This window comes from Serinus canaria, chromosome 2 (assembly GCF_022539315.1).
Source record: "Serinus canaria isolate serCan28SL12 chromosome 2, serCan2020, whole genome shotgun sequence".
In the NCBI taxonomy this organism is placed as follows: Eukaryota; Metazoa; Chordata; class Aves; order Passeriformes; family Fringillidae; genus Serinus; species Serinus canaria.
In genome coordinates this window covers 73,003,034-73,015,196 of record NC_066315.1, presented here as the reverse complement: position 1 = coordinate 73,015,196, position 12,163 = coordinate 73,003,034, and the positions used below count along the sequence as shown (strand labels likewise).

At 34.5% G+C, this 12,163-nt stretch overlaps 1 protein-coding gene across 2 annotated transcripts in view; it reads right to left on the bottom strand.

Annotated features, from left to right (window-relative positions):
• Positions 1-11,724, bottom strand: part of LOC103820215 (cadherin-9) — a 65,277-nt gene extending 53,553 nt beyond the window's left edge. The window contains exon 1 of one of the 2 annotated variants that reach the window (XM_009094896.4): positions 11,494-11,724. In XM_009094896.4, coding sequence (XP_009093144.4) covers positions 11,494-11,724 — 231 coding nt within the window. The remainder of the gene's footprint in view (positions 1-11,493) is intronic. The other variant, XM_050970823.1, reaches the window with a different exon arrangement.
• Between the last annotated feature and the right edge of the window lie 439 nt (positions 11,725-12,163).

Genomic DNA, 12,163 nt, shown 5'->3' with positions numbered 1-12,163 from the left:
CAAAATGTGTAAAGTCGTAACTGTAATGAGGGCAAAGACAGGGCAGTGGCTGGAATAGTTATCAACACTCCTTAAAGACTTCCATGGCACAACAGAAAGTGGTGAGTGTAACTGCATTTGGAGGGTGCCTGGGATGGACTTTGGGTTCTGCATAAACCACAGGCTGATTGTACCTGTCTGACTAAACATGTAGATTGTGTCTTTGAGGGGAGCCAGGACAAGGCTCCCTGGGGCTTCAGGTGGAACCTCCACGAAAGAGAAGTAGTGCCTAGAGAAATCCAGGTGTGAGGCCCAAACCAAGCACAAAGCCCTGTGCACCAACAGTGTGGCTTCATATTTAATTTAATAGATGGATCTGCAAACTGGTCAGATGAAGTGAGATTGAGAAGGAGAAATTAGAGAGTGTGGGAGTTATTTAGGAAAGATTTAAAAAAAAAAAAGATTTTTAATGCAGATAATAATGAAAAAGAAAAAACAGCAGGAGGTGCATAAGGGAATAGTTATATTATTCAACAGCAAGGATAGTCAAAGCATTTGCACGTGGTTAAGGCAGATAAAATTCTGAATGAATTGATACTAATTTGATATGAAAAAATTTGGTGGGGGAGAACTGGAGAATTCAAAGATGACTGTCTCCATTCTTTTCTGGAATCCATTTTTTTGTCTAAGAAAGTTTGCTGTCCTTTGGAGAAGGACACAGCACACATAATAAAACTGCTTGTTTTGCTAGTTATCCTTCAACTTCAGCTGGACTCAAATGTAGACCATGATCTTGTTAATAATTTGAAAATAGGTTTTAAGATAGAAATTGAGATTTTGTTATTATTAAAATAAGGGAACAGAACTGATTGTTTTTCAAATTGTTTTCACTCTTGATAAATGCTCTCCTTTCTGTCTTGACTTCTCCAAATAGATAAGCCTTGCCATTCTGTGAATTTGGACTTATCCAGGAGCAAACTGTTGTCATTGACTTGTTCTGTGACCTCAAATCACTGTTTCAGAAACTTTGTTGCAGTTTCCTCCTCCTCAGAAGAGATGTTTTGTCAGTGCCTGTCTCACCATAGGTGATGTCCATTTAATGTAAAAGACATTGATATATTTCATTGAATTTTACTTATGGATGTGGAAATTAATAATCCTAGAATAAGGATTTTAACATTTGACTTATCCTTTTTTTCTTTTATTCACATCAAAAAGATCAACCTAAATTCTTTCTTTATCCTGCAGATAAACCAGTGATTTACACAGATATACAAACACACTTATACTTTCATAATTTTTAAGACAATAAAAGGACTTTAAATTATGAGGGGGAGGGGGGATTTTGCCTCTTTTTCTTTTACACAATATGAAGCTAGACCAGATTTAGCCACCTGAATGACAAAGAAAGTTAATTGCAGTATCTATAATAAGATGAAAACAGAATGGGTGATTCCTGTTTCCCTCTGTATTTTTGAGGCACTGAAGAATTTCTTCTTCTAAAGATTCACATTTTTCCCTTCACTTCATGCCTTTCTGTATGTGATTCTAAATTTTTCATACGGAGTGTGGCAATCAAACCATGAACTCTTCCATTTCATAATTACTAGCCTTTACGGAGATTGATGTATTTGCATGTTCTGTGAAATTTAGAGCTAAAAGAAAAAAAACAATCACACAGGCTTTAGTGATTTATTTTTCTTTCTTGCAACAACCTTCCTTCCATTTGCTTCAGTGACGATGGACACAGAAATATGTTTCCATGCCAAATTCCTCTTTAAATTCTTTTTATTTTCGACACCAATTGTTTATATCTAATTAATATAGATTCAAAATTAAAGGCAAATGTTTTTTTCTTTTAGTCACTTGTCTTACGCAGAACATACAGTCTTTTTTCCCTATTTAAAAAAAAAAAATTATTGTTTTACAGGGACTTTATTCTCACCCTTTTAAATGCAAATAATGTAATGGTAGAGAGAGAGGGAAAGCAAATACTTTTAATATTTTATTTTTCATTTCTTAATTTGTTCTTATCAGTCAGCTACCTGTTGTATAGAAACATTTAATGCTCTGTTACCTCCTGTTATTTGGCAGGGCTCATTCATCAGAAATGCTTATTAAAAAGAAAAATATGTTTACTTCCACAATCCCTGTAAGACTGAACTGTCAGAAGGGCACCATTTTTAAAGGTTACATCAGTACATACAAAATTTTATCAGTGTGATATATTAGTGTTTATTTCTACTTTAACTGCATAGAAGTTTTTACCAGAAATTTTTTATAAGAACCATATTTATTCTCAATATTTGGAAATTTAGTTTAATTCAGCTCTTAATCAGAAATATGTAGCAACAGTTAGAAATTCAAAGGTCAAAAATGGCTACAGGTGATGGCAAAAAATACATATTTTAAGTTAGGTAGATTAAGTTAATAAATGCTTGAGTAGAAGTATAACACTATGCCATTTAGTATCTGTCTTGGTCATTGTTATGCTTTAGGAAAAGATAAAGCAATCGATTATATCGAAAATTCAAGCACTGTTCCCCAAGTAGGTGGATAGTAAATATTTGGTTCTGTATCTTTCTCCTTTTCATAGTGTACCCTGATACACCATTCAGCCCAATACTTCATGGCTATTGTCATTCTATTCCAGAGCTTTTTTTTTTGTAATCTTCTGTGGGAACAACTGATTTGCAGACATGTTCTGAGGGACAGCTTCATTAGAGAATTGTAGGCAATTAAAATTTACAGATGGAAAAATAAAGTAAAATTTATATAAAACAAAAATTTAGTCAAATTTAATTATTAACTATTTCCAGCATTACCAATTATTTTTATGGCTGGATATAGGAAATAAATTTCTTCTTGTACCTGAATCAACCATTCTAAAAACCTCTTTGAGATTCTGGCAAGAGCTTTACAACTAAAGCAAGGGAGAATTGGTGCCATTTCCCCTTTAGTTCCTCCTCTGGAAATGGAGAATAAGTAACAAAACTTTTTTTTCAGTTAAATTATTAAAATAATTTGTCACCCTGGTTGTCATTTCCTTGTTTTCAAAATTTGAAAAAACTGCTATAGGGGCTTCCATCTGAAATGGACTTGTGTCTGAAATGTGAAGAAAGAGGAATTTGTAACTTCTAAATTGTTCATGGAGGTTGTAATGCTTTCTTATTAATTTTACTACATTCTGTTATGTAAAAGCAGAAAAGAGGGATTTCAGAAGTGTTTCTTGACCCTAGGTTGATGCAAGAGTGAGCAGAAGTTTGCCCAGTGTGTTTGTGCTGCTACAGCAATATTTACAGCAATGATTAGACCATGGTTATGTAATTCCAAAACTGATAAGAGTACACAGGTTCCTCTTTGCATTGATACCCAGTATGGTGTAAAATTGGCCAATTACATGGATTAGACTAACTTTTTTTTTTCCCCCAGTTTCCAAAGACTGAACTGTGTGATGATTCCTGCAATACACAGTATTTGATGTACTGGGCACATAGAGGAAGAAAACACTTGCTGTTCTTGACAGTTGCTTGTTGACAGCTTCACTATTTCGTAACACTCTCCCTGACAGACAAGACATTGCACAATACCATCCTCTGATGCTGTCAAATCGACCTTATTAGGTCGTCACATACTGTTTTGCTTTGATGGCTTTTGCTCTCCATCACTGGGCTGGCAGGTACCAGTAAACCACAATATAGTCAAAGCACTTTCCCTCTCCAGAATTATTCCCATAATGTAATCAAGGGAATAAATAAGCAACCTTATGAAAAATATCTCACCAAACACGTCTCCCTCAACCTCCCACCTTTTCATGCACAATAAATGATTGCCTGATAATAAATAATGAAAGGTCTGCAGATTGCTACTGGTCTAATCTTCGTTTCCCAGGCTTAATGCTGCAAGGTTAAGAAATACTACCCAAGGAAGTTTTAATAAGATAGAGCTATTCTATGAATAAGCATTATCTATTATGCCAAGTTCCTGAGCCAGACAGATCTTCAAGCCAGACCTTCTTAGGCCTTTTCACATATGGACCTTGACAAGAACATGAGACTTTTAAGCTCAGAAAAACCATTTTTATTAAAATGAAAATTATGTTTTAACTGGCAGCTGGAAATTACTGCTGCAGACAGAAGACGACTCCATTCTCCATGCCCACCGTGTCTTTAAAACAGGTGGTTTTACTTCAAGCCTTGTTTTTTTCATTAGTTTGTCAACATGCTCAATTCCAGTGAACTCCACAGGGGAGGCCTCCCTCATTCCTGTTGTCTGGTGCCAATGCCTTGGTGCTCTGAGCACACTCAGGACATCCCCAGGCAAGGGTAGCTATGCCTGAGCCAAGAGCAAGCATTGAGGTGAACTATAAAGTAAACTCCATGCCATTGCTGCTAGGTTGGGTATTGGGTGAACATAACTTTATCCACACCTGAGAGAAGCATGGGGAGAGAGAGGAAAAAGGGAAAAGAATTGAGAAATATTGCTGGTTTTGCCTATGTTAATTTTCTTGAATTGACTTTAGTTTTAAAAGTAGCTTAGTAATTTTTTAGATGCCTGTATTTTTGCTATGGGTGAACTTTTCAGTGAGTGTTGCTAAATTTTCAGAAATTGCATTGAAAATTCCTGTTTTCCATTAAGTATCTCTAAAGGCACATATTTGGAAGGTTCCTCTTTTATTCTTTTAAAGTTGAAAATCATTGCAGTCTGGATGTTCTGTCCCCAAAGAGGAGAAGGAAGAAGGGAAATGGAAAAAACAAGGGAAAGGAGCAAGGGGAAATTTGTCATGAAAGCTTTGAGGATTTCCTCATTTCTTATATTTCTGGCTTTATTTTGGTTCAGGATTTTTTGTTATATTTAACTTTTTCCCCTCTAAACAAGTTTAGCTGATTTAGCAGTTGAACTTGAAAACACACACAGAATCCTTGAGAAGAGAACAGCCAGAGCCCTAAAGAGAAACACAGACTTCAGCCTCCAGGTAGTATTATTGTCACCTTTCTGGCACGTGTTTTTTTTTTTGTGTTTCTCATGAAACCCTCCAGTATCAATACAATGCTGTCTCTCTGAGAGCTCTTTACCAAGTTCTTAACTGTCTTGACTGTATTTACCGTCAAAAACTTTTTCCTGATGATAAGTGTAAATCAACTGTATGACGATAGGAACCCAACTTCTCACCCTGAACATGACAAGAACTTCAGATTGTTTTTTTTAACAGCCTTTTATGTAGCTGAAGAAACAGAAGTTGTCAGATCTCATGACAGCTGCTCTATCTGTACCAAACAATGCCAACTCACTCTTGTTATTCGTGTCTTTGAAGCCTCTGATCATTGCAGTTGTTTTCAAAAATAATTCTTTATTTTATGTGAAATATGATGTTCAAATTTGACAGCAAAATTCTAGCTTAGACCCATTCTCCCAATGTAACATTCAAGATATTACCTATTTAAACAGTTTATACTTGTGTTATGCATGATGTGATTAGATCTCTAATCACTATTAGTGATCTCTGTCACTGTTTTTCAAACTTCAATCAAAAATGTGTTTAGGTTGTCAGAAATTACTGATGCCCTTTCTAGAAAAAGAGTCCCATTGTGTTTGGAAGATGTAACATTTGTCTTTCATCATTTTCTTCCCTGACACTCCACCCTTCTTTTTAAAATAGCAAAATTTATTGAAGACTCTTCTTTTTTTTTTTTTTTTTGACAAAAAAATTTTACTTCCAGCATTATTTCAATAAGGTTTATGTTGAAAGCCTCCAAAAAAGAAATAATTTTTAAAAAGTAAAACTATGGCTCCTTATTGGTGTTTGCAATTAATTTATGAATGTGTCTAAGACAGGGACATCTTATGGCACTTTTAAAATTTTTTTCCCCTCTGTTTGTCTGTTTTAATTTTAGCTTCATTTTGGTGGTTCATCTGCCTAGGATATGGCTGCTTGAAACTAGATCAAATATTTATTGAAAAATGTGCTAACTGAAGAATGCAGTCCAAGTGGAGATGATTGATTAATTTCCAAATCAAAAAGTCTTCAGTTTTGTATTTTTTAAATACTGTTGGTTAGACTTTTTTCCTATTTCTTTGGTATTCACTGTCTTTATTTTTTTTTTACCTTTTCTGTTTTGATACATCATTTTTTCCTTGTATTTACTCAAATACAAGGAAAAACCTGAGGTCTGAGTAAGGAAAGACAAAAGGAGAACCTAGTAATTTTTCATATTTTATTCAATCTAAAAATATTGGTCTTACATTAGGAACAAAGATTCTAATGAAAATATTTTATTATACCTTCTTCAAAAGTTGTGATTTATAAGATGGCTTTGGGATACAGTGCATACTAGATGGAATATATTAAGAATATGACGAAATCTTCCCAGTGTTGAATTATATCTTTTAATAGTAGGAACATATGATTTTTATGATTCTGTGGGGGGTTTTGTTGTTTCAGTTTTTGTTTTTTTTTTTTTAATTTACCATAATGTTAAGTTAAAAGATATCAAAAATTATTCTGTTTCTAGCTACATTTAGTTGTTGTCCTGATTGCAACAGTTTTATGGGGGAACAAATGGACTGTAGCTACAACAAAGTAGAGAGCACACTTGAAACTCTGAAAGGATTGTGCACCTTTTTATTCTCACAACCTTATAGGTCACTCTTAAACTGTCTCTGTAGAGGAAAAGTAGCAAATTCTATAAAGAAATCCTTATGGAAAAATTCCATAAATTGATTTAGGTCTCAAGTAAGAAAGTAAGTTCTCTCTCTCACTACAAATGCAAGATAAAGATAAAAATTCAGTACACAAATATTATTAGGCAATTAACAAAAACTACTGTGGAAGAGAACATTATGGAGCAACTATGGTTATTGCTGGTTTGGGCACTGCAGTGTTGTGAAGAGCCAGCTTTTTGGGTCACCCCTGTGGGCCATAAGCTTCTTCCTCCCAACTGCTCAGAGCAGAGGCTGAGCATGGCCAGGGCCTCAGCAACATGTTCAGAGGGTGTGAATGAATGAGGATAAGACTAATGAGGAAAGTATTTTACTGCTCTCAGGTTTCCAACTTCTCTGCTACTTTCGTATTAAGAGGGAGCCTACTCTGGACTGGTAGGTACACCAAAGGCAGAGAGAAATGTAATGTGAAATAATATTTTCAGCAATTAATATATTTACAGTTTATTTTTACAGGAAAATACTATCTAATTCTATTAAATAATAAGGAAAAAAATCTCAAAACTTTTCAGTACAAAGGGGCATTTGAGTGAATTCTTTTAAAAATAACCAAGTCTGGTGAGGCTGGCAATTCAGTGATACCTCTTTTATTGTTTTTAAGTTAAAGTGTTATTAGGTAATAATTATTTATGAAGTTTAATTAAGTTATTTTGGTTTTCTCTCTCTCTTTTAAGAGAGATTGCTATAGCATACAACTTTATTTGCAGACGTCTGAATATTTATAAATGTAGATTACAAGAAAGAAATGGCTGCATTTAAGCATATGTTGCACCCTGCCCTTCCAAGTACAAAACCAAATCAAACACCTTCCCCCCCCAAAAAAAAACCCAACAAAAACCCCAGAAAACTACCTTTTTACTATTTTTCTTTTCACTTTATACATCCTGTTAAGACACACAAATAAATTATATGAAACGAATTACTTGGTTAACTGGTGATAGAAGAGACACATTTCATCAGTTTTCATTCAATATAAATGCTGTTTATAACATGCAGAACCTACTTAATTTGTTTTTATGGAAGTTATTAAACTGGAGGTTATTCATGAGCAGGTAATTTTGAGCAGTGACAATTATGTTTTTATTTTGTATTTCCTCCTTTATTATGAAAATGAAAAGTTGCAGGTGGTGTGCAAAAAACAGTTTTATTCTTGTTTGTTTCTTTTTAAAATTCTGGGATACGGCAGGTTTTTGGTTGTAATCTTTATGATTGGTTCTGACATATATTTCATAGTACTTCACCCATTATCTGTCCATCTAGATTAGCAGCCTTTTATTAGCAATTGATATAGGGAGAGGAGATCTTCCATGTAAAAAATGCAATTGAGTGACTTAAAGGAGAGAAAATCTCATCCCTTGAAATAATTTCAATACACTGTTGCAAACATAAGGGATCATGTTTTCCAAAATGGTTCATGATTTTGATCAGGTCTATTTATTCCTGTCTAGGGGTATTTCATAAGGAGTGGAGTTAAAAGGGGCTTAGCATTTTGCACAAGTGATGCCCATTCAGTGAGTATAAGTTATGTCATTCAGAAATGGAGACACATAAAATCAATATTATCTTTGGAAAATAAAACTAATGATTCCTTGAGAGGTATTTGGTTAGAACCTTCTGTGCAAGTTTTTTTCTGTAATTATTAAACATCATCCTCATCAGCATTTTAATACTTCCCAAACTGCTTGTCCACTTTTACGATAATTATCTCTTTGGATAGGTTGTTAGGAAGTGAGTAGATTTTCTAAACTTTTCTCATAGAAGGTCAGTGTTTTAACTTTCATTTCTCAGGTTCTGCAAGGGCCTTAAAATTAGTAGCAGCTAAGAGGCTGGATCTATGGCCCTTCCCTTGCAAAAGAAAGGAGATTCCCAGACATGACATACAGTCAGGTGTTTATTTTCTCAACACCTTATTTTATAACAAAAAAACTAGCAGGCCATTTTTCTTCCTTTAAAAAGAAATAATTTCATAAATTTAACTATTAGTACTATATTGTAATCATCTTCTTCTGTTAATTCTTCATAGGCAGAATAAAGATTTACAGTTTCTCTCACTACATCCTCTGAAAATTCCTCCCATTATTAATGTGATTTAGATATGCATCTCACTAGGCAACAGGCATTTGGAAAGAACATTGCCATTTTTACATTTTAGATATTTTTTCCTTGTCTGATTTTTTAAACGAGACTCTGGTACTACTTACCTTACATATATCTGACAGAATATTTAATTTGTATTTCAGACTCTCTAGAGCAATGTTTCTCTCCCCATGTATTTTAGAAACAATGTATTTTATGCATTCACCTGTATTCGAGATATGAATCCTTTGAGCTTGCAGAAGTAAAGAAAAATGTGAGGTGGACATACCGTAAATTGTCTGGATTTACCTTGACTCCCATCACATCCACAAGGCAATTGTTCTGCATATATCCCCCATCCTTGAAGGGTGGCTGCCAGCAATCCAACTATAAAAATTACTAATTTTTCAATATTGTGACTATGATCCCCTAGAAGTTTATTAAATGATAAAGTTTCTTAATTCAGTTTATTTAAATTTAGTACTAGAATTGTTATTCTACCCCAGAAACCTATCTGCCTGTGCATATCCATATTAAAGAGGGGATAGCTAAGAATGCTTGCTATGATCTAGTCCCCATGGGTTGGAATAAAAGTGCTCTTACTTCACACATACTAGTTTGCTAATTACCATCACTCTGAAGAGGAGAATACTAAATCTGAGATTTAAGCCTTTCTCAGAATAATGTTGTTCAATGAAGTTGTTGGGGTGCTTTTTCTTTCATAAAAAAAAAAAATCCTTCTTTGACTTCTTGTAGCAGCTCCCTCTTGATGCTGTATGTTACATGTACCTACAATAATTAGAACCAACTCAAAATGGATTTACCGTGGTTTTATACCACTGAGGACATAACTGGGATCATTTCATCATGGTATAACCTCTTATGAAATGAATGAAAACACATGGAGTTCATCAGTTCAATGCAGCTCCTCTTTGGAACACAGGGTAATATTTGGGGTAATTTCCACCTGTTTAGAGAATCAGTGATGCTGACTTCTCTTAGGGGTCTTTCTGTAATATTTTTTAGTGAAATGTAAAAAATATCAATATGCAATTAAAATTAAAAGAAGTGAAACATCTGAGATCCATCTGCTCTACAGACATCTGGTTTTTCTTCTTAGACTTAAGTCTATGGTAAAAAGGTCCAATAATTTTTTGTTAGTTTGGGACAAGTAAGATGCAATCTTACCTTGCTCTGGCAAGTTTGCCTCTGTTGCAATATAACATGTAAGCATTCCTTTTGTGAAACAAGGATGGTGGTGATGGTCTTGATGTAAGCCTAATTTATTTGAGTGTTAAAGTAGTTTGAAGTCATTCATCAGTATTGAGTGGGACTGAAACTGGAAGTAGCTCTAATGTTTGACATTTGCTTCTCCTCTATGACAGATTTCTACTAAAAAAACCAGTCTGTTTCTGTCAGTCTAGGTAGATTTAAAGCTATGGAGTTTGAATTGTTGTGCACCTGTATGTTTGTATGTTTTCTTCAAAAGTCTACTCAATATTAAATAATACCTGCAAACACGTTGTTTTCAGCAGTATCTCCGTGCAATTTGTTCATCCGTTATTGAAGACCCTTTTGCCTACAACAAAACTTCCAATTTTACACACTGATAAACAGATCTAGCAACTGGATTATTTGCCTTTGTCTCATTTCTGGTACTTCATGTTGGAATTTATTTAATGGAAAGCAGAATTGTACAGATGTTGGTATGAACAAGGTAAGAATCAAGGTTTTAGTTACAAGGGTTGACTTTCATGTTTTCCAGATGATCATTTCTCCCAAAACCAGAGATATTAGCTAATGTTCAAAACTATTTTGGAGCTTTCATCTATAAATTTCCAAATCAAATTTGTAGCTAGGCACCTGAAAATGAGAGTTACCTGATAATAAGAGCTAGTGATAACATTGTGGATGAATGACAGAAACAGAATTGGACATTTATTTATTTAAGCCATTGAGATAAACATTTCCTTAATTGTAAATCACTCTGGGTGTGTTCTAGATCTCTGATATTCTAGATTTTGATAAAGATGACTTGGTTATACTAGACCATAAGTCAGATCTGTGGATGGTGAGACACCAGAGGGCTAAATATCTAGAAATTTTTGAGTGTCATGTTATCAGAAAAGGTATGACTGGAGAAAATTGAAATTCAGAGGTGCCATAGTTGATGACATCTGATGTAGATAGATCTCAAAAAATGTAAAGCCTTTCCATTCATTTAGTAAAATTTTCAGTTTATTTCAGAAATCATAAAACCCAGAATTTTTTCCCTCAAACACTGCACCCCTACTTGGAATAATGGAGAGAGAGTAATTTTGTTTTTAACAGAATTGTATATTTCACTTGAGAAAGTATACAGCCTATCATTCTGGCAAAAAGCCACAAAGTAGATGAATAAAATCATAACTTTTATATTCTCTTATCTAATATTTATGTTTAACAGTTGAGAAAGTGATAAAACTTGCATGGGCATATGTAACAAGAAATTGGAACGTTTTAGTCTGAACAGTTCTCTTTCTTTTTTCCCTGAACTTCTTTGCTTCTCTCACACTTTTGAACAATCATGGAACCTCAGGTGATCTGCAGTGTGCTTTGACATAACGAGAAATTGGGACTACTGCTGTACTAAAAGCAAAAGAGCTGTGGAGAAGGAGTGAAAATACCAAGGGTGTTAGATGCAACACCTTTTAAGAATCCTTTAAACACAAGGCTTACCTTGCCCACATATTGAGTATCTGGACCTGTGTATTCCTCCAGCAAGAAAAATTGATTCCACATCCAACCACGCTTGGTGCGGTGCAGTGTTTTTCCATCATTCTCTGACAATCCTGTTATCCTTTCACTGTGTGAGTGCTTGTTAGTCCTTTTTTGGGATGGTGTCATATGAACCACATAAAACACAGAGCTCCAAAGCAAAACTGTCAGAAAGGAGTGAGTCCTCATCATTTCCAGAGACGCTGTTAGCCTCCACTCCTCTAATAATTCACCAGAACAAATTTTTCAAATGTTATATTCCTTTTGTAAGAAAAACCTAGGGGACAGAGAAAAGTGTTTGTGTAAGTTGCAATAACTCTTTTCCCTAAGGAAACAGGAATACAGTCTAGTGATCACAACAATAATCCATGGGAATGAAAAAAAACCATCAAAATTACTCAGAGAGTTTTAAGTCAAGTTCTTTAATGTCTTTTTTCATCTTATACTAGTTCACTCACACAGTACATAGGCATTTATTAAAAACACAAGCTGAGTCAAATACTTTCTCTGAAAGCTTCAGCTACCAGCAGCATCCTGATACAAGGAAAGAGCCCAAATAAGAAATCTTGCAACCTAATCTCTTCTAGCTCAGCCTGACACTATCTTCCCTTAGTATCTGTTCAGAACTGTC